Source organism: Populus trichocarpa, chromosome 10 (genome assembly GCF_000002775.5).
Source record: "Populus trichocarpa isolate Nisqually-1 chromosome 10, P.trichocarpa_v4.1, whole genome shotgun sequence".
Classification (NCBI taxonomy): domain Eukaryota; kingdom Viridiplantae; phylum Streptophyta; class Magnoliopsida; order Malpighiales; family Salicaceae; genus Populus; species Populus trichocarpa.
In genome coordinates, this window is record NC_037294.2 from 17,705,002 (window position 1) to 17,728,432 (window position 23,431).

The 23,431-nt window shown below is 36.3% G+C and overlaps 3 protein-coding genes across 6 annotated transcripts; all 3 read left to right on the forward strand.

Annotated features, from left to right (window-relative positions):
- Positions 1 to 3,418: 3,418 nt before the first annotated feature.
- Positions 3,419 to 8,405, forward strand: LOC7474386 (endoglucanase 12). Its single transcript, XM_024609710.2, has 5 exons — positions 3,419 to 4,035; positions 6,077 to 6,384; positions 6,488 to 7,085; positions 7,222 to 7,394; positions 7,781 to 8,405. Exons 1-5 carry the CDS (start codon positions 3,651 to 3,653, stop codon positions 8,180 to 8,182), a joined length of 1,866 nt encoding a protein of 621 aa, XP_024465478.1. The 5' UTR covers positions 3,419 to 3,650; the 3' UTR covers positions 8,183 to 8,405.
- A 3,042-nt stretch (positions 8,406 to 11,447) lies between these two features.
- On the forward strand, positions 11,448 to 19,364 carry LOC7464585 (type II inositol polyphosphate 5-phosphatase 15). 4 transcript variants are annotated; one of them, XM_052456398.1, is made up of 12 exons: positions 11,448 to 12,367; positions 12,466 to 12,718; positions 14,280 to 15,087; positions 15,719 to 15,843; positions 16,267 to 16,351; positions 16,608 to 16,773; positions 16,870 to 16,910; positions 17,016 to 17,072; positions 17,148 to 17,286; positions 17,518 to 17,641; positions 17,851 to 18,211; positions 18,705 to 19,364. In XM_052456398.1, the coding sequence occupies exons 1-12, from the start codon at positions 11,590 to 11,592 to the stop codon at positions 19,062 to 19,064; spliced, it is 3,297 nt and encodes a 1,098-aa protein (XP_052312358.1). In that variant the 5' UTR covers positions 11,448 to 11,589; the 3' UTR covers positions 19,065 to 19,364. The 4 variants fall into 4 exon arrangements, with proteins under 4 accessions (XP_052312358.1, XP_024466198.1, XP_024466196.1 ...); XM_024610430.2 differs by having other exon boundaries at positions 17,016 to 17,286; positions 17,530 to 17,641; XM_024610429.2 differs by having other exon boundaries at positions 11,449 to 12,367; positions 17,016 to 17,286.
- A 128-nt stretch (positions 19,365 to 19,492) lies between these two features.
- LOC7464588 (polygalacturonase) lies at positions 19,493 to 23,431 on the forward strand. Its single transcript, XM_024593503.2, has 6 exons — positions 19,493 to 20,348; positions 20,479 to 20,703; positions 20,800 to 22,257; positions 22,362 to 22,651; positions 22,752 to 22,980; positions 23,087 to 23,431. The coding sequence occupies exons 3-6, from the start codon at positions 21,802 to 21,804 to the stop codon at positions 23,303 to 23,305; spliced, it is 1,194 nt and encodes a 397-aa protein (XP_024449271.1). The 5' UTR covers positions 19,493 to 20,348; positions 20,479 to 20,703; positions 20,800 to 21,801; the 3' UTR covers positions 23,306 to 23,431.

Genomic DNA, 23,431 nt, shown 5'->3' on the forward strand with positions numbered 1-23,431 from the left:
AAATATTTAAAATTAGTATTTTTTTAATTGTTTTAATATATTAATATCCTAGATCTATCTAAGAACAATCTATCTAGTGGCATCCCAAGTTCCAAGTGCTCACTCCCTTGGCTTCGAGTTATGAAATTGAGCAGCAGCAACCTTTCTGGGAAATTGTCGTGGTCTTCACAAAACTGCACAGGTTTATGAACACCTGATACTGGAGACCACAAATTCTCTGGGAAGATACCAAATTGGATCGGTGAGAGGTTGCTGTCCCTGTTCATGCTAAATCTGCGAGCCACCCGCAAGACATTTCTCGTCGTATTATCTAATATATGTAAATCTGCATCATAATTAACCTTCGGTTTCTGATAAATGTAGCTTGTTGGCAGAAGACAAAGGATTAAAATTTAAATAGAAGGAGATAGCTTTCCTAATTGTTGCAGTGTGAGAATTAAGAGTTCATCATTCATATGTTTCTGGATTTAGGTTGAGAATCGGTGGATTTCTATGTTTCTGAACACAATAATACGGCAGTGTTTTGTGCTCAGACTTCTGTTGCAGGAACTGACTCGAAGTTGCTATCTGTAAACAGAGGTGAAATTCTTCAAACGACAAAACCTAACCGCGAGGCAAGTTTCATTTGCCAAGTTATCTGGTGGAACCTGATAGTTCATGGCCCTGGCTGAGACTTTGATTTTATCAAAAATTCAAACACTTAATTATCGTTATCTCAAAGAATTCAAAAACCTAACGACAACTAACGTGCTTGCAGTATCTGTCGGGTGGGTTTAATTCAAAAGCTCCATGCAGTCGAATATAGGGATGATTTTTTAACTCGAATTCAATAGATATCCAATGTGAATGTGTAGAAAGTTTTTTACCCAGTCGAGTTCGGATCAGGTTCGAAAACAACTTGGAGTTAAGAACTCAGATTTTGGATTGGGCATGGATAGTATTATATTATACCTAACCCGATCTCAAATGCATTAATCAATAGCCTTAAAATCATAAAATACATTTATATATATAAAGAAAATGCAGGGTTTTTGCGAATCAGGTTGGAAAACAACTTGAAGATAACAATTCAGATTTTAGATTGGACATGACACTTCTCCTCCTAGCCCACCACTTCCCTTCCTCTCGCTCACTCCCACTCTCTTCTCCAGAGAGGAGCACACCCCGCGACGGCAACGGCTTCAGCAGATCCAGTAGCAGCAGATCTACTCGCAGCAACAAATATAGAACTTGCGACGCTTTGGCTCTCCATACATTCAATTGAATCTTCTTTGCTCGACTGTGAATGGATGATGTGACAAGTCTTTATCATGGAAGAATTTCTATTTGTTTAGGTGTATAAATTATTCAAAAGGAGGATATCCCACTTTCTCCTTTGTTGGTCCGTGGCAATGTTGTTGTAGCCTTTTAGCACTATTTTTGCCCTATAACTGTGCAAGTAACTTTTTTTTTTTTTTTTCATTGCAAAACTGGTTGATTAAGCCATTTGTTCTTAAGCTTTTATGTTCTTAATGTATATATGGTCAGGTATTTATTACTCGACGAAAAAGTTTATATCTTTAGGTTAAATATAAATAATTATTTTTAATATTAACATATTAAAATGATCCAAAAACACTAAAAAATATAATATAAAGTAAAAATTTTAATTTTTTTAAAAAATATTGTCCAACCACAACGTCAAACGCTACTTTAATATAGTTGTAATATATTAATATTAAAGATAAAAAAAATATTTTAATATCTTTTTAATTAAAAAATATTTTTCTAAACCCTCGTGTATATAACACAAACTCATGAATAGCCAAGGTACTAGAGTTTTCCTTTTCTTATTTTGCTTCCTTCCTTAACAAGCCAGCAAGCCTGTAATTCAAGTGTTTACCGGTCATCCATTTCTCCCTTTCCTTTTTGACTTCAAGCCTTTCCCTTCCACTAATCTTTTATTATTATTATTATTATTATTATTATAAAGAGTTTCAAGATTTACACAGACAAGTTGAAGGTTTTGATTAGGTGATACTTGTATTGTAATAGGAAACGGAAACTTGCCTCCCAAGGGAATTTCATAAATTGTTTATATATATACCAATCCCATTAGCACAGGTACTTTACATTTCAATTCGATAGGTGTTAGGAGAGCCCTTAATTAAATAAAAAAAAGAGGATAGATTTATTTATTTGTTCAAAAAGGATTCAAGAAACCATGCATTGGAACATGGACAGTCCACCTCTTAAAATTCTCAATTTTCTCTTCACTAGCCTCGAACTAATTGCTACACTGCCTCATTCGCCAAAAAAAGCCATCTATTTTAATCATATTAAATTGATGGAATTATATACATACACACACACACACACACACACATATATATATATATATATATATATCTTTACTAGTTGATAAATGGCCTGGCAGGCGCACAAGGCCTGTATTTTGTTTCCCAAATAATAAAGGGAGCATGACGAGTTGTCTATCCTTTTTTTTCTAGAAAAATACAACGTAAACAATGCACTGTCTAATTAAAAAAACAACATACATGTCTTCTGGACTTGCAGACGATATATCATTTAGATATCCAAAATCTAGCGACTATACATGAAAATTAAGGTAATGGGTTTCTAACCTTAAAAAAAAAATTCAACTCTAAAATACTTAGAAAATCTAACGAAACTTGTTTATGATTTCAAACAACCTAAAAATATTTGAAAACCAAAAATTAACTCAAAAATAAAAAAACTTTTCAAGGCTAGATGTATTTTCTCATGAAATTTTAAGGTTAAATAACACTCAAGTTAAACTTTATAATCAAATGGAACCGTTAAATCCAAGATTGACCTTTTCGTGGCTGGAATTAATATCAACAAAAATTTTCTCTCTCTAGCACCATAATCCAAAATTATCTTCTCTCTAATTAAGAATTAAAAAAAAATTAAAGTTTTAAAAAAATTTGAGCTAAAATTGATTTTTCAACATCTAAATGAACCTAAATTATATAGTTTATAGAGAATCATATTTTACGGTAACTCTAAACACAACATTTATTTTGAGCCCTTTTTTTATTGTTTTACTTTGATCATTTGCCTTCCAAATTTTTCTTCGTCTAATAAATTAGAACTAATCGGTCTTCAATTATAATTATCATCTAAAATAAAAATTTGATGAAAAAAATGGAAAAAAAAGCACAATAAATCCACAATAAAGTGTAAATGTGTGAACAAGACTTTCTCTACCGTAGAATGGCCACACCTCTTACTGTTTTCTATAACAATTATAATTATAATTATAATATAATATGGCCCAAGAATGAAATGAGAGAGAAAGAGAGAGAGAGGTTTTTTCTCCCTCAAGAAACTTCTCTTGCAATACATATCATCAATCATCATTTTTGGAGGCCATTTTTCGCCTACTGGTAAGTGACCATCTATAAATACCCTCCTCTTTCCATCTCTCCCTGCCCACAAAATAAATACCCTTTCCTTCTTCCTCCTCCTCCTCCTCCTTCAACCATGTTCTATCAAATCCATTAAAATTCTTAATTCCTCTTTGATAACCAAACCTCTCTTTCTCCCTGATCACCTACATGGCCAGTGAGAACAAAAGAGAGTGATATACCAGAAACAACCCCCCACCGGAAAAAGAAAAAAAGAAAATGCATTCAGCAAATCACTGGGGAGGATCGTTTGAGATTTACAATGGAGCTGCAGAATCGACAACCGACGACGAGAAGAGTCGTAACATGGAGTGGGACAAGGCAGCCTTGCAACCTCAACGCCATCATCTAGACGAGACACAACAGAGCTGGTTACTGTACCGACAAGAGACCAAGAAAAAAAAGTACGTGGACTTCGGCTGCATAGCTTGTAGCCACAGAGCCTTGAAGTGGACTCTTTATGCATTTGTTTTTGCTGTTCTTGTCATTCTACTCCCTACCGTCCTAGCCAAGACTCTGCCGAAGCACAGGTCGAAGCCTTCTCCTCCTGACAATTACACTCTTGCACTCCACAAGGCTCTCCTCTTCTTCAATGCCCAGAAATGTAAGTCAAGTCAAACGTTCCCACTTTTCTTTTCCCAGAGGTTTAGTTTCGTAGTATAAATCATAAAGGGTAATTAATATTTTTGTATTTGCTCGCATGTATAAAATATAATTGTCTCGTGCACGAACAATACAATTCAAGTTCGTTTTATTTATTTATTTATTTACAAGCCAAAAGAAAGCTAGCAATGAAATTAATGGGTTGGCTTGCATTGCAGGGCTGCCACTCGATCCCACCTCGGAAAAAAAAGGATTTTCATAATAAAATGAAATATTTTTAGGGTTAGAGATCATTAGATCCTGAATTAAATAACAAAATATATTCTTCCTAATTAAAAACAGAAAACACATATATTTACATCAAAGAGAAGAGGAAATTAATTAATTAATTAATTAATCTTGTGATCTTACTTCATTATAATTAAACTAAGTGTTGGTTTGGGAATCATCAATCTGGTCGTGACTGTAACTATTAAGTACTTAATAATATTTTAAAAGTTAATATCATAACTTTTCAATGTATTATTTTTAAAAGCTACCATCACAAAAGTCACATATACAACTTTTCAACCCTAAAACTACAATTCTCTTTCCTTTGTTCCTTTTTTTTAAAACATAATATACTTGTCAATGTATTTATTATTTTAAAGAAATTTATTTATTAATTTAATACTTATAATATCCATTTCATTATCATTTATGAGTTTTTCATTTTATCAGTTCAACAATTTTTTTAAAAATAAATCTAATAGTAATAACATTTAATGTTAGGAACAAACATAAATTCAATATTTTCAAATAAATAATAATATAGGTAATTAAGCTACTATAACATGGGAATCCAATTATACATTCTGATAAACACGTTTTATTCGATTTCAGAAGTTAGGTTAATATATTTTATCTCGAATGAAAACAATTCAATAGGATTTTGAGATCCCAGACTCCAGGTTATTAGATAACTTATTTTTTCTTACATTTATTTTATAACATTTAATCAGCCCGGTTCAAATAAGTATTTATATTTTTTATCCTATGATAAGTACATTTCTAAATTAACTTAGTGTTAATTAAGATTAAATCTCTTTTCCTTGACAATTTTAAAAATGCATCTTTAAGAATAGATGGATATTTTTTTTTTCGAGTGGAAAATTAATAATAATAATAAAAAACTTTTTTAATCATTATACTAACAGTAACCGTTTGAGATTTGAATAATATAGATATTTATTTCCATTTTTTACCGTGTATAAAAAGACGGCAGTAATGGCCCCAACCAAACAATTTTCAAATTTGTGTGAAACGGTTGATTCGGAGCCTGTGTCCGCCGTATTAGGTAAATAATGACTTTACGAGCCCTTGTGCAGAAAGGTTAACAGCATGCCGTGTGGGCCCTTTGCGTGTAGAATAAACTCGCTGGGTTTCCCCTTCATTATCGCTAAATTGAAAAAAACACAATCTTATTCTTCTTTTTGGATCCCTTTTTTTCCATGAAAGCCCTTTCGAGAATGTTTGGTGGGTTTTCAATCAATCTGCAGAGTGAATTCCTTTAAATGAGCTGGTGATCTTGAGGCGTCGTCTCACATTCTGTATCAATTGTCTAATTCTGGTCGGTTCGAGATGCATACAGCTTTTCTTGGACTGCCAGATTTAGCCTGTTAGTATTAGATAGTCATCAAGGCAATGAACCACCTACGAGAAGCATTAAGTGCATCACCTTCCCTTCCAATTCGACCTCTCCCTTGAAACCATAATTAAAGAAAAAAGAGTACTTTTCAGGTAGGGAGGTAGGTACATAGATGGAAGAAACAAGAAACGACTAAGCAAAGGTCCATGTCTTGTCTAGTTGTGTGATGCTGTTTGATTATAGAAATTAATTAATCTAATCTCTTAATATTTTTGAATCGTTTTGATAAGTGGCCTGATCAAACAGTTAGGTTTGTAATTAGCTAGTGGTGGGTTTTATAATTATGTTTTGCTACTATAGTTATAGAATTGACAAGCAAGTATTAATTGGGGAGCCATCGACGAATGTGGTGCAGCTGGTAAATTGCCCAAGAACAATGGAATACCATGGAGAGAAGATTCAGGGCTACAAGATGGAAATGGTTCTGATTTTTCTAAATTAGGTCTTGTTGGAGGATATTATGATGCTGGGGATAACACCAAGTTTCATTTTCCCATGGCATTTGCCATGACAATGTTGAGCTGGAGCGTCATTGAATACAGTCAGAAATATGAGGCCATTGGTGAGTACAAGCATACCAGAGATTTAATCAAGTGGGGCACTGATTACTTGCTATTAACCTTCAACTCCAGTGCCAGCAAAATTGACAAAATCTATTGCCAGGTAATAACCTTCAATCAAAATGAATTTTATGTGCATTTGACTGCTGTATTTCCATTTATTAAGACTTGAACAGACATAGCTTATTTTTGTGTTTATTTCCCAGGTTGGTGGATCTCAAAATGGCTCCAGACAGCCAGATGATCATTACTGCTGGCAGAGACCTGAAGATATGGACTATCCGAGGCCTTCCCGGGCTGTAAATGCAGGCTCTGACCTTGCAGGAGAGATGGCAGCAGCCCTCGCTGCAGCGTCTATAATATTCCGAGACGACGAGGTCTATTCAAAAAAGCTTGTAAGAGGTGCAGAGACAGTATATGCCTTTGCCAGGGATCTTGGAAAACGGCAACCATATTCTCGTGGGAAACCTTACATTGAACCTTTCTACAACTCCACTGGATACTATGATGAGTTCATTTGGGGCGCTACTTGGTTGTACTATGCCACAGGAAATGTTAACTACATTAGATGGGCAACCGAACCAGGCTTCTCTAAGCACTCCAAGGCACTTTACAGGATTTCTGACTTGAGTGTGCTGAGTTGGGACAACAAGTTACCAGCAGCTATGCTGCTGTTAACAAGGTGCAGGATATTCTTGAATCCAGGATATCCATATGAGGAGATGTTGCATATGTATCACAACAAGACAGAACTTAACATGTGTTCTTATCTCCAACAGTTCAATGTATTCAACTGGACTAAAGGTACAGACATAAGATCTCACTCTTTAATCATGTGTTTTATGTGCTACTGTTTGCTTGAATAGATTATGTGCCAGTAGTTTTAACTTGTTTTTCCTTAATTTTGGATCTTTTCTGACGAGTTTTCAAAAACTTGCAGGGGGAATGATCCAACTGAGCAGTGGAAGGCCACAACCTCTTCAGTATGTGGCTAATACTGCCTTTTTAGCATCACTCTTTGTCGATTATCTGAATGCCACTAGAGTTCCAGGATTCCAGTGTGGTTCCAAATTTATTCCACTGGATGTCCTTCGGAGCTTCGCCACCTCACAGGTGCCCTTTTCGAGATACGTGCTAATTATAGCTGATAAATTTTCCCCTTTGCCATTTCAACTCCAATAGGCAGTCCTAGGGTAAGAATTGGTTAAGCCAAGAACTACTGAACTAAACAGCTGATCAGAGTCTTTTACCATAGAAAACAAACTTCGGATTATCCTACTTTAATTAGATATGCTGGCCACTTTCAGATTGGTATCCAAAACATTTATTAGTTTTTGGGCAGGGGAATTTCAACTTTCGGAACTCTTATTCAGACGTGAATTATAGTATCAATATTGCTATGCCTCAGCCACAGAATATAGTTACTCTTCTTGAGATTGCCTCTTACATTCTTTTATATCCATAGTAGACTAATCTTCCCGTGATTTTTCTCAAAACAGATCAACTACATCCTAGGTGATAACCCCATGAAAATGAGCTATGTGGTGGGGTATGGCACCAAGTTCCCCAGACATATTCATCACCGTGGGGCATCAATACCCAATGACAAGAGAAGTTATTCATGCACAGGCGGATGGAAGTGGCGTGACAGCCCCAAACCCAATCCTAACAACATTACAGGAGCCATGGTCGGAGGGCCTGATAGGTTTGACCGGTTCCGTGATGTTCGTAAAAATTACAACTTTACCGAGCCAACTTTAGCTGGAAATGCAGGACTAGTTGCTGCGCTTTCATCCTTGACAAGCAGTGGTGGAATTGGCATCGACAAAAATAGAATGTTTTCAGCAGTTCCACCACTCTACCCTCCAAGTCCTCCACCTCCTCCAGCTTGGAAGCCTTGAGCTGCTAATTTTTTTTTTATCTCCAACAGCTAGAGCTTTGTTTATCATACTCCTGCTCCTAAAGTTTCGTTTTCGAGCTCTAGTTTATACACCATTGTACACTCGATATGTCCATTACTGTGCAACATCTGGATCTTCATGTTACACAGTACACTCTTCTAAACAAACTGTTGCTTTGCTGAACTGTCAATGCAAATGTTTCTGGGAAAGTGATTAAACTGAACTGGCTTAACTTTACAATTGACCACTGATTTGCACTGCAACATAATATGCTAGCTGGTCTGCCTTTCACTAGCTGGTATGAAATCAGTCCACTGCCATTCTTCACCAACAAGATTGGTTCATCATAACCCTCAATTTGTCCAGTGGCTTAAAGTTAAGTATTCTTTGGAAATTCAGATAATCTGGGAAAGCTTGTAATTGTAGTGTCAAAGGCTAAACAACGCACAGTAGGAACACAACTCTCTGCAATTGCATGCTCTTCTAGGGTCATGGAATAGCAAACAAACAGAGCCTAAAAGACAGCCGTGGCATGCTAATTGTATCTCAGGAAATCCGACAGCAGCAGTAATCTCAAAATAACAATGGCATTGAAGGTGTGTGTGATGTCGAGTATATACTATATACAGCAAACAAACAGTATCCACATAAATTCGTACGAATTAGCTACAAATGGAAGAAAATATCGTTGTGGACATCAAGCATGAAGATGTAAATAATGTAATTTGCTAGCTGTCTACCCAAAAAAAAAAAACAAAAAAAAACAAAAGAAATGTCAGTTGCTTCACAAGTACAATCGTTGGATTATTACCATTTTGCCATGTGGGGAGTTGTTGCCCAGCAAACCTTCAATAATGTGAAGCTCCGTCTGAATATATATATATATATATATATATATATATATATTACTTTAAAAATTAAGAGCAAACAAAAGCAACCTCTGATCACTATATTTTTATTGGCATCAGAGATCATATTTCAACACACGCTTATATATACATTCTAGCTGTCTACCTGGCTACCTCCGACCCAAAATCCGAGCCCCGTCATCTAGTTTTCACAAAAAAAAAAAAAATTAAATTAAATTGAAAATTACTTCAATGTTCATATATATTCTTTTATCCAATACATTAATAGAAAGCAATAAAAAAACCCATCAAACTAAATTATTAATTATTATAATATAAAATGATGAAATTAAAAAAAATTATAAATAAATTTTTAAAAAAAAAAACCAAAAAAAAATCTAAATTTATCACTTTTAATTTTAGTCTCCTTATTTTTAAAAATATTATTCCAATTCACGGTGTAGTGCAAGTATGGAATAACCAATTGAGATAATATAAAAAAAAATAAAAAAAAAGTTTGATAACCATGGTGAAAAAAAAAAGAAAAGGAAAAAGAAAAAGATATTATTCCAATACAAAGGGAAATAATGTTTCTTAATTTCTTTTAGTTTTTTTTAATGATTTCCTTATGTCATGTAACAAATCATAATATATATATTTTTAAAATGGTATGAGATTATTTAGAATTTTTCTTCCGATTGTACGAGGTACTTTTATTTACTTTAGATATCTTAACTGGATAATTCTATAACGAAATCCCTTTAAATTTTTTACGATGAACGATTTTTAATATTATTAAATTAAAATGTTGAGAAATATAAAGAATTGTGAGGATACCTGACCCACTTCCCACCTGATGGGTAAGAACCCGAACCCAACTCGGCATATAATTGAGCGGGTATGGAAGAGTCTAAACCCGAGCCGAGAATCACTATCGCCAACCCTTTTTCACCAAGTCACGGGCTGGGCTCCAGGTTAGATTCAAGATGAAGGGCTCGGCGTTACGCAGTTGTACGGGTGATATGGAGATATTGGGCCTAGTTTAATACGGGGTATTGGGTTTTCCAAGAGAAATATTTAACATGTCTGCACTCATACCTAACTTCACCTACAAATGGGATGGGCGTTGACCAATTAAACATATGGCAAAATAATAATAATTATAAGAATTTATTTATGACATTCTTTCAACCTGCATCGTCGTTGTCGTTGTCGTTGCATCATGTTATCGGTTCTCTCTAACCCTATCCCACCTCGACACCATCGCACAACCCTATCCCACCTCGACACCATCGCACTCTGTTCCCTTGACCCCGCCTAACTATCAAAGAATGGTAGTTAAGGGTATCTTTGTTTTTATATTTTAAAAATATTTTTAAAAATATTTATTTTTTATTTTTATTTTTTTTCTTTAAATTAATATATTTTTGGTATTTTCAGATTTTTTTGATGTACTGATATTAAAAATAATTTTTAAAAAATAAAATAAATATTATTTTAATATATTTATAAGTAAAAAACACTTTAAAAACACAACCGTCACTACACTTCCAAACACCGTTTAAGTGCTACTCAAGATATTAACGCAAATGCAAATTGTAATATTTTGCAGCTCGTCAGGTATTGTAATAATAATAATATTAAAATGTAATATAAAATTATTTTTGAGATTTTATTTAATAATTTAAAATTTTAAGTTGAGATGATTTTTTAATATGATATTTTTTAAAATATTTTTATTTAGAAATATATTAAAATATTTTTTTATTTTTTTATATAAACATATCTAAACACTAAAATAAGACAAAATCTTTTTGAATCGTTTTCAAAACGACATCTTTTTCTACATCAATAAATCTTGAAGTGATTGGTTAAAATCCTTACCGTTCAAAAAAAAAATTAATTAATTAATATTAAAATAACAGAGTTTGCGTGGCTTAAGAGGGATTACAAAAAGTTATATCTGGAAGGAAAGTGTTTCATTTAATGTAAATATCTTCGGATTAAATTCGATAATTTAATTAATATTAAAGTCAGCACCTATATATCCATCCATTAAATTTAAAGGGCCAAGATTAAACTAAAAATGTAAATCTCTCTTTATGTGTGTTTGATAATGATGTGTATACTGTTTTTGAAAAAAATACTTTCTAATTAAATAGATATTAAAATATTTTTTATTTTATTTTTAATATTCACAAATTAAAATAATAAAAAATACAATAATTTAACACTAAAAAAATAATTTAAAAAACGCTGTAAAGATAGAGCAAAAAAAAACAAGCACTCCTATATTACTGCTCAACTTCCAAAGAAAACAGCGAACAACACCTCGCAAAAACGAAAAGAAAAAAGAAAAAGAAAAATATAAATGTAAAATCCACCGCTACTGTCAGCTATTCTAACAGTATTGTACCGCGAAGTCCACAGCTGTAAAATTTTCAACTCTCTCTATCCGTTATTCTCTCTCTAATGTCTTAAAATCTCAAACCCCAACTTCCTCTCCCTATATTCTCTCTCTCTCTTTTCAGTTACAGGTAACCAACAACAACAGTAGTTATGGACCCAAACGACGACGTTTTCTTCTCCGTTCACTCTCCATCTTCCCAAATCAACAACAACGATGATTCTTCTTCGTCTTCACCTCCGGTCCGAACGCCCAAGATCTTCGACCGTTACATTTCCTCCTCAATCTCATCACCATCCTCATCCGACTACGAGGACGATTTACAGCCCTCCAACTCCATCTCCTCCTTGGAAGCCTCCACTAAACGCCTCGATTACATGATCCAATTCCTCGACCGCAAACTCTCCAACAACACCACAACCAATACCTCAAACAACGACAGTGTTTCCCACACACACAAAACTCTCGGTTTACCCGAATTCATCGGCAAAGGAGGAGGAGCCGGAATTTTCCGTGTCCCGGTTCGAGCTGCGGTTCACCCAGACCGTCCACCGAGTCTCGAAATTCGGCCACATCCATTGAGAGAATCTCAAATTGGTCGGGTTTTGAGAACGATTGTAACCACCGAGAATCAACTATGGGGTGGGAGAGAAAACGGTGCCGTTCAGGTCTGGGAATTGAAGGAAATGTACGGTGGGAGTGATGAAACGGCGCCGTGCGAGGAGTCTGTGGCTTTGACTTCGGGTTCCGGTGTTACGTGTTTGATTGGCGATGAAGGGAGTCGAGTTGTTTGGAGTGGGCATATAGATGGCAGAATCCGGTGTTGGAAAATGGATCCAGGTCCGGATTCGGATTCAAGTCGGGTCAGGGAGGTCTTGTCTTGGGCCGCACATCGTGGGCCAGTCATGTCCATGATCATGACTTGCTATGGTCAGTTCTCACTGTTTTAAAATTATTGATTAATTTTTTTGTTTTCTTTTTGTTTTTGTTGTGTTTGGATTGGATTTTATTTCTGTTTTGGTTTTCAGGGGATTTGTGGTCGGGATCGGAGGGCGGAGTTATTAAGATATGGCCATGGGAAGCGCTGGAAAAGGCCTTTTCATTCACGGCTGAAGAGAGGCACATGGCTGCATTGTTAGTGGAGAGGTCATTTATTGATCCAAGGAACCAAGTGACTGCGAATGGATTAAGCAATGTGTTGAACTCCGATGTTAAACACTTGCTTTCAGATAACTCTACGGCTAAAGTATGGAGTGCTGGGTTCTTGTCGTTTGCATTGTGGTATGTGCTTTTTTGTGGTTATCTGACTCGAGTTTGATGATTGCATTATGCTTTATTCTCTGAACTTTCTCATTGTTCTCATGGTAGTTTAGAAACTTCTCTACAATGGAATGGTTTTTAAAATATACAATATGATTCGAAAATGGTCTTAGAAGGTCTAGTCAAATACACAATGTCTTAAGAGTGAAACATGGTTCGGCACTCATACACCAGCGAAATATAAAATTTGATCTATAGTAGAAAAAAGCGAAAAATACAAAAATTCTGCTATACATCATGGTTCGATCAATGATTATCTTAATATGGACCCTGTTATCCAAAATTATAATGTTAGCTTGAATTTTTCTATTGTTTCTCAAGAGACTCGTGGATCCTCATGGCTTGCGCATTATTTCATGGCCATATCTGCTATCTTGTCCTTGTTATTCATGTTGGCTGAATGCCTTGTGAATTGAGAATGGCCTTGAGAGTAGCCAAATAGAATACAATCTTTCTAGGCTTAAAGTATTTTCTTAATATATTTCATATTTCTGCGAGAGGGATATCTCATAATATGAGCAGATTTGATAGCATGTGGTGTAAATTTGTGGAGTTTAAAGCCATTTAAATATGAAGATGGCAGAAAATTAACAATGAAAATCCTTAAGAGAAAACTCACCCTAGAGAATGAACTTGGCAAATCAAGCTAGAGAAACCCAAAATGACCCTGCAGTCGGGAAAGTGATAAGAGGAAATATGAGGTATTTCTACCAATGAGAGAACTCAGAGAGTAAAATGACTTTCTCAGTTATCTGTAGAGACAGAGCTAGTATGAAGGGTTCTTTTTTTCTGTCTTAGCCGGGACCTTGGTCAAGCTACCAATCCAGAACCCTCTTGATCCTGAAAAAATATATTCTCCTTCAATCCTTCTTACTATCTGGTGTGGGATGTTGCGTTTAGCTATTTGGTTATAGACTGTTAACTCACTTGGCTCTCTGTTATCAAACTAATATTGTTATATCCGTTTCCTGATGTAGGCGTTGCATGTCTTCATCAGATTCCTACAAATGATTCTTCAATCTTATTTTTGCATATAACACTGTCAGTTCTGTGGTGTTTGCATTTTCTTGTGAACAGAAGTGACAAATCAATTTTCTTTAACAACTCAACTAAACTTCAATACCAAATAAGTAACTAGTTGCAATGATTGCTAGGTGTTGAGAATAGGATACCATGCAAGGGGGACATGGTGTATTTTCAGTGAAGGCAGCCAAAAAGGCAGAAAGAGAAGAAGCATAACAGATGTATTATTTTGACTCTTTTCTCATGATTCTAATTTCTGATTTAGAACAAATTGTGAAATTCTACAACTGCTGGTTTCACCCAGTCTCGTTGTGTTTTGGGGATCTTATCTTTTTAGTTACTGTGGTTAGCACAGACTTAGTTGGATACCGGGAACTATATCTGTTTCTTTCTGTCTATTTATTTTTGGGTTGGAGGGGAATTAAATATTTTATTTTCATTATGATTTCATGGATTTTACTAAATAAGGTTAAATTAAGGGGAGCCATCTATTTTACAGGGATGCTCGCACAAGGGAGTTGCTGAAAATGTTTAATATAGATGGTCAGATTGAAAGACTGGACATGTTGTCAGGACAGGACCTTGTCATTGAAGATGAGATCAAGATGAAAATTGTTTCTGGTTCAAAGAAAGAGAAAATGCAACCTTCATTTGGTTTCTTTCAGCGTTCACGCAATGCTATAATGGGAGCAGCTGATGCTGTTCGTCGAGTTGCTTCTAAAGGTGGCTTTGGAGATGATAATAGGAGAACTGAAGCGCTGATAATAACAAGAGATGGAATGATTTGGACTGGGTGTGCAAACGGCTCACTTGTGCAATGGGATGGAAATGGCAATCGTTTGCAAGATTTCCATTATCATTCTGTGGCTGTTCAGTGCTTGTGTACATTTGGTTTGCGAATATGGGTTGGTTATGCAAGTGGTACTGTTCAGGTATTAGACCTTGAGGGCAATCTGCTTGGAGGATGGGTGGCACACAGCAGTCCAGTTATAAAATTGGCTGTTGGAGCCGGCTATGTTTTCACCCTGGCTAATCATGGCGGTATACGCGGATGGAATGTCATGTCTCCAGGACCCCTTGACAATATATTGCGATCAGAGTTAGCTGGAAAAGAATTTTTGTATACAAGGATAGAGAATTTAAAAATATTGACTGGTACATGGAATGTAGCACAAGGAAAAGCTTCACAAGACTCACTTGTGTCCTGGTTAGGTTCTGCTGCTGGGGATGCTGGCATTGTTGTTGTTGGGTTGCAAGAAGTTGAAATGGGTGCTGGTGTGCTTGCAATGTCTGCGGCAAAGGAAACTGTAAGACATATCCATTATTGAACTTGGCAAGTATGTTCTTAAGGGTTTTTGTTTGCATGGCCCCCAAAAGTTTTTTTTCCATGTGCGACTGAAGGGACTTTCTCTCTCTTAATCAATTCTCTGAAATGACATTGATTACTCTACTAGCTCGCACAAGAAGTTTTTTTAGCTTTTTCTTCTTCTTCAAGATATAGGAAAACAGCTGTTGCAAGTGATATATATAATGATGGTGTTTCTTTCAAGTTGTTTTCACGATTTGAAGATCTTTGAAAAAGTGAATAATTTTGGTCTAAGCATTAAAACCGGGTGGAAAATATGGAAAGGACATGATGAAATGCATAAGACATGATTTTTCCTGTGAACTCACTCTGGGATAAGACAATGCGGGGTGATACTGTGCTAGGCAGCTGTTACAATGAAAATTGTGTATAATCTTTTTGATATATTGGTTGCAAATGACCTTGTCTAAAAGGAAAAAAAAAAGGCAAGGATAATTGGAATGGAAGCAATGCTGCTAAACATCTTGCATCGACATTCTCTTTTATGATTGTGCTTATATTTAATTATCTTTGCTCTTCTTCTCTGTCATTTTTGTTGTTTCATGTTGCTTGGGTTTTCTTTTCAACTGCAGGTTGGACTGGAGGGCAGTTCTGTCGGGCAGTGGTGGCTAGACATGGTTGGCAAAACATTGGATGAAGGGTCAACGTTTGAACGTGTTGGTTCAAGGCAGCTAGCAGGCTTGCTGATTGCCATGTGGTCAGTGTCCATGGACTGATAGAAATATGAAACCAGGCTTATAGTTTTAATGACCAATGGATGTCTGTATGGCTGGATAAAATTGAATAATTTTATTGTTTATAAATCATATTCAAGTTAGTTCATCTTGTTAGATTGGCATATCTGCATGTATAAAAAAAATGTTCTTTCTAGAAGACCAGCATTTTAAGATCGGAATGTGAGCCTGTTACAATTTTCTTTTTTATGTTTAGGGTTTTATTTATTGGGGTGTATGCAACGAGGCTGCTTAATTTGGCCCTGAAATGGAATCTTTACAGAAGCTTGGTTTGAAATTTTATGTGACAGTTCTAGCTTAGGCATATGCAACTTTTCTTGTAAATCTCATTTGTCTCAGCCCTTGATGGCTATCTTGGTTCTGATATATGAATAAATGTATGGCAGGGTTAGAAATAGTCTTAAAGCTCATGTGGGGGATGTTGATGCTGCCGCAGTTCCATGTGGCTTTGGACGTGCAATTGGTAATAAGGTACGCCTTCCCATTCTTGGTTTCTACAGACTCTGACCTTGCATTATTTTCACGAATTGTGTTGCATGTCTTCGCCTGGCCTGCTCACAGTGACTTTTTTGAAGGAAGAAAATCTTTATTCTTCACTTAATAATTTAAATTCTTGGATTGAAGTTGTAACTACCTCACAAATCTATTATTACACTGCTTAGCTGATGGTCAGTGTGTCTTCTCTAACTATTCTTTTTATTGGTGTGAATAAATGTTGATTGTGCAGGGTGCTGTTGGTTTGAGGATTAGGGTATATGATCGGGTAATGTGCTTTGTTAATTGCCACTTTGCAGCACATTTAGAAGCGGTTAATCGTCGGAATGCTGATTTTGACCATGTATATCGGACTATGACCTTTGGCCGACCATCTAATTTCTTCGGTGCTGCAGCTGGTATGGTGTCATACCTGTTCTTGTCTTGCTCGATTGCCTGCTATTTAATTTGGCTTGTTTATAGAACTGGCTTGCCATTACTCCTTTCTATTGCAGCTGGCACTTCATCTGCAGCCCAAATGCTTCGCGGTGCAAATGTAAGTTTTTACATCTAGTGATGAGAAGCTATGTTGTCTTTAAATTGCTTTCAATATGATTCATTTACATTTAGTACTCATGATTTAGCATTAATGCATGTTCAGGTTATGGGTGCTAACTACTCTCCAGAAGGAATACCCGAGTTATCAGAGGCAGACATGGTTATATTTCTTGGTGATTTTAATTATCGGCTTGATGGTATATCTTATGATGAAGCAAGGGATTTTGTATCTCAGAGATGCTTTGATTGGCTTAGAGAAAAGGACCAGCTCCGCACAGAAATGGGAGCTGGAAATGTGTTCCAAGGAATGCGTGAAGCAGTTATTAGATTTCCTCCCACATACAAGTTTGAAAAGCACCAACCTGGTTTAGCAGGTACAGTTACTGTAAAATATGGAAATTGACTTGGGTTATTTAGTTGGGTTTTGGTTGCTAATATCTTTTGGGTGCTTCTTTAAGTATATGATTTTGTGTCCTGTAATATGACCAATGAATCAGATTCATAACTGTACTCTTTATACAACTCCTTACCCCAGGGGGTGTATCTTTTTCCAGCTTTTATGTTGTTATGGATTTTGAACTCTTAACATCTGCAACTGTCTGCAGGGTATGATTCAGGTGAAAAGAAGCGCGTCCCTGCCTGGTGTGACAGAGTGCTATATCGTGATAGCCGGTCAGCTCATGTATCTGAATGCAGCTTAGACTGTCCTGTTGTCTCTTCGATATCACAGTAAGTTTTCTTAGTAAGATTTTCTGGCATGTTTAGGGAATAAAGATACATTCGAAAGATAAATTTGCTTCACTTAACTAAGACTCATATTTTGCCTTGACCATGTCTGCATTTGCCTGAGCATTACCTGGTGGATCCACATATGAATATTATCACTTCAGTGAAAAAGTGCACACATGCATGTCTTTAACTCGCTGCCAATCTGATAGGTATGATGCCTGCATGGATGTGACCGACAGTGATCACAAGCCTGTTCGTTGCATATTCAGTATTGATATTGCAAAAGTTGACGAGTCAGTGAGGAGACAAGAGTTTGGAGACATTATGAAATCAAATGAGGAAATTAGATACATAATTGATGAACTATGCAAGATTCCAGAAACCATTGTAAGCACGAACAACATAATCCTTCAAAACCAGGATACAACCATCTTGCGTATCACAAATAAATGCGGGGAAAATTATGCTTTGTTCGAAATTATTTGTGAAGGCCAGTCAATAATTGATGAAGATGGACAAGCATCAGATCATCATCCAAGAGGTTCCTATGGCTTTCCCCAATGGCTTGAGGTAAGTCCCTACTTAACAGAAAATAAAACTACTAAACCTTAATCATTCCCTTTACCCATTGTTTGGACCATTTGCTGGATATCAGATCATAGTGGTCTTGATCCTTGGAAAAAAATTGGAAGATGTAAAAGTATCCGATTCTTTTATCAACGACAACAACAAAGCCATGATCCCAAACTAGTTGGGGTCGGCTGTATGGATGGATCCTTTTGCTCCTTTTCCTGCTATCATAAACCAACTCTGCCTATGAGGCTCAAGAGATGAGCTTCTTCCTTTTCAACATTGAATTTTAATATATTTTGTGTATATTGGATTGGTTATAAAACGTTGGCAGTGAAAATAGGAGGCGGTATGGTTAAGGAAAAAATCCAGTTGCTTGCTCACATAGTGCTAATGACCATTCATTTCCATGTGATAAGCACACCCTTATACATATTCTAGGTAATTAAGAGTGCCACCTTGTGCATTTCAAGATTTGTGCTATTTGGACCAGGTCACTCCAGCTGCTGGCATAATCAAACCAGACCATATTGCCGAGGTGTCGATTCATCTTGAAGATTTCCCCACCGTGGAGGTTTTTGTTGATGGTGCCCCTCAGAATTCATGGTGTGAAGACACCAGGGACAAGGAAGCTATGTTGGTGGTGAAAGTTCAAGCTAGTTACAACACAAATGAGACCAAAAATCATCGGATTCGTGTGCGTCACTGCTGTTCATCGCAAACAGCACAACTTGGCACAAGACCAAATGGCTCGGGGCAAATCCAAGGAAATCTTCTCCGCCGGGCTGATTACCAACATCTTAGCAGTTCCTATGACATGGTTAATCACCTGCGCAATTTGCACAGTCCATAAATGGAAATCATTTGGACTGGCTGAATGGCAAATCACTGGATGAGTTACTATCCCTTCTCCATTTTTTACAATCATCTCCATGTAAATAACACAAGCCCTCGTGCCTTCATTGCTTTTACAAGTTGAGCATTTGCCAATAGTTTTTCATTCGGTTAGACCCAATGCCAGGGTTTGTTTTGTTTTTTTTTTTTTTTATGTCATCGGTTTTTGAGGTGAGTTTGAATAGAACTTGTGATTTTTTGGGACTGATTGCCAGTTTATAACTGTACAGGAAAGCGAATACATCAGCAGGTTTTTTTATTCTTTCCATTTCTTTATTCAGTGTTGGTTTTTCAATGCCTTCGTTTTCCAATTCGTGGGTAAATATGACTTCTTCGAGTGAGCAAGCTCACAGGGGAATATATATACATGTATCAACCTACATTTAGAAGAGTCCATTCAGAAAAATTAGCGTTCGCGCTGACGTGTCAAATTTATTCATGCTGGGTGTTTTTTGGCTAGAATAAGAGTTGATAATATCTTGGAAAATTCCAAACTTTATTTTTACAGGATTCGATCACAAGAGTTTATTGTATTCATTTTATTTCTAAGATATATATGCTCTCCCGGGTTTCTTTGTTTACTTTTTAAAATATTATGTGTTTATTAATTATTATCAATCATTTCATTTCTCGTCTTTTAGTTATTTCTTACAAGATAATATTTTGTAATAATGCCCTGCAAGGCCTGGGACTTGTTAGCACAAGGCGCTCCCAATGGTGCAGCTTTTTTTTACCGGCTCAACAGTAAAAAAAAGCCAAGGCAAATGGGTCGTCTTTGTGGGATTGCAAAGCCGAAGGCAGCAATTGTCCTAATGCAAATGGGTCGTCTTTGTGGGATTGCAAAGCCGAAGGCAGCAATTGTCCTCAAGGAGCTACGGTTCTACGTTTCAATGCAGTAATATACATTATACACAACTCTCTATATACATCGCGTATGCCATTTTTATATATACTTGTTTTTTGGCATGGGTGCAGTCACTAAAACTAGTCAAAGATCAATGGATTTCCGTCAATATATAGCCAAATATTTATGTTCCACGCTGTAATTCTGAGTATCAAGACGTGCAAGTTTAAGGTGTCAAAGCGACAGCCCAAACACAGATGGTATCCATTTGGAAGCATAAAAAAATGTTGTGATCCAGAATTCTTCAATCAAAACAGGGTATGATTAATCGGACCTAGCTGGTACTCTGAACTTGTGGATCGAAGAGATCAAATGTGGCCCTGCTGGTCATGGCATCAGGTAAGACATGATTTAATTATTAAACCCTGTACGTAACCCACTTGACTTTTTTTAACATAAATATAAAAATATTATTATGATGACTGACATTTGGATAATTATGGGTATAATTGTTTTTCAATATTGGAAGCTAAGACAAGATCATGGACGAGCCAGGTGTTTAGAATGTGACAGTTAAGAAGGCAATTTTTACAGGTGCTACAAATGGGTTCAGAATAAAGTCATGGGCTAGACCGAGCAGTACTGGATTTATCGGAGGAGTTCGATTAATTGGTGACGCTATAAACAACGTTAGAAATCCCGCTACCATTGATGAACATCAGTACTGTCGTCAAAACCCAAACTGCCCTATAAGGTAAGAAGCTTGATCCATCACCATTTTCTTTCTTCTTTGGATGTAAAACATTATAGTCTTACTGACTTTTTTATTCCAATTATGTTGTGCTATTAGGGTAAAAATAAGTGATACGACATATCAAAGCATTTTGAGGAATATTTGCTGCACCTGTCGTCATAAAATACATACGATTGTAGTTCAAGAAATTCACTCACAGGTTTGAAGTTGCAAGATATAGATTTGACCCACTTAAAAAAAGGAGCTCAATCATCTCGTACCAACGTGGATGGACAGACAATTGATGACCGAGTTCAACCAAATGGTTGTTTCTAATTTCTTTTATCTGATCAGAAGCACAGAGAATTTTAGAGGAAAATGGATGTTGAACAGCTAATTAATCTGTTAAAAGAAAAGGGGCGTCGGGTTCCATTCAATCTTATTAGTAAACATGCTTCCCCTGCAGAATAAATTAAATATAAAGAGACATAAAGGCTGAATTTCTTGATGATGAAGGCAGTTATATAAACGCGGCGGCGGTTGTGAGAGAATTGAGTAGGTATATATATATATATATTGTTGGGTTGATGATAACGATCAAAAATAGATTGACTCGTAATTTCATTGAACTCTAAGGAACCGGATGGTGGCGTGGCCAAATGCTCTTCACCTTTGGACCTCTCTACCTGGCTGCTTTAAACGATTTGAGATTTTCTGGGACCTCTCTCTACCTGGCTACTTTAAAGCAATGCATGTAACAAGACGAGTGTGTCGCCATTTCAGTTCCGCCGCCGTTTTCTTCCATTTTCCATATTTTCACTGCTTCTCGACCTCCCTAGCTACCAAGCTTAAACCCTACACTATACTTCCTCTCTGTAGCTAGCTATCAAATTAAATTAATTTGTAACCTTTCTGTATCTAACTAATTATATTCCATATTTGAGCGTATCTATGTATAAATACCCTTTAAATCTCTCCAAGTTCAACATCAACTAATAAACCCCTACAATTTTCATAACATCTTATTTTTACAAACACTAAATCCATTCAATTGATCAAGATCATCATAACCGTAGGTCTCTAGCTCTCTTTCTGTTTCTTATATATTGAGCAAATAACATGGAAATGTTGATGTTGTGTCTACATTCTATCCTGTTTTTCATTTTCTTGGTCAGCTTAAACAATATTAACATATCATCTGCCGAAACAATTTATAATGTGCAAACTTATGGTGCCAAACCGAATGGGAAAACAGACTCCACCCAAGCCTTCCTGGATGCATGGGCCGCAGCATGTGGCTCTACTGATCCGACTATCATTTATATACCAGAAGGAAGATATCTGCTTGGTTCTGTGGCCTTTACAGGTGGTAATTGCAAAAGTCCTGATATCATTGTAAGGATTGATGGGACCCTGATTGCTCCCGAGGATTATCGCATTCTTGGTCTAGCCAGTAATTGGCTTAGCTTTGAAGGTGTCAGTGGTGTCTCCATTGTTGGGGGGGCTCTTGATGCTAAAGGATCACCCTTGTGGGATTGCAAATCCAAAGGAAGCAATTGCCCTGCTGGAGCTACGGTACTACATTGCTCAAATTACTACAATTCTCAAAGAATTTAATGTCGCATTATTGGATGTACTAAGATTAGTTTTTTTTATCTTTTTTCGTTGCATGGATGCAGACTTTGAGCTTTGTGAACTCCAACAACATAAAGATCAATGGATTACTGTCACTAAACAGCCAAATGTTCCACATTGTGATAAATGGCTGCCAGAATGTGCAAGTCCAAGGCGTCAGAGTGATAGCTGCTGGTGACAGCCCAAACACAGACGGCATTCATGTCCAATTATCAACTGATGTTGTGATCATGAATTCTTCGATTAAAACCGGGGATGATTGTATCTCAATTGGACCCGGAACTAAGAACCTGTGGATCGAAAGGGTCAGATGCGGCCCCGGTCATGGCATCAGGTGAGAAATGATTTAAACCCTGCAATCAGCTTGATTTTCTCAGGTATATGTATTCATTGATGATTAACATGACGGACAATTATGGGATGCTGTTTTTCAGTATCGGAAGCTTAGCCAAGAGCATGGATGAGGCCGGGGTTCAGAATGTGACAGTTAAGAGTACAATTTTTACTGGCACTACAAATGGGTTTAGAATAAAATCATGGGCCAGGCACAGCACTGGATTTGCTCAAGCAATTCGATTCATTGGAGCCACCATGATTAATGTCCAAAATCCCATCATCATCGATCAAAATTACTGTCCGCACAATTTAAATTGCCCCACTGAGGTTAGAAATTGATAAATGAAAATGTTTTTTTTTTCTGGCATAATTAAATTTGTGGTTGTATCTTACAATTGAATATCTTATTTTGTACTGTGGCTTCTGATCTTAGGTATCGGGCATACAAATAAGTGATGTCATATATCAAGGCATTCGAGGAACATCTGCCACGCCAGTTGCTATAAAATTTGATTGTAGCTTCAAATATCCATGCAAAGGTATAACACTGCAGAATGTAAACTTGACCTACTTGAACAAAGAAGCTCGGTCAACTTGCACCAACGCAATTGGAAAAACATATGGTCAAGTTCAGCCAGATAATTGTTTGTAATTTTTTTTTTACTGAGAAGTATATATTTTCTGTTTGTAATTAACTGTTTATATATAAATTAATAAGTTGTATTTATTGGTATTTGGTTGTTGAGGAAACTATATATTTATTTGATTGTTTCTCCTT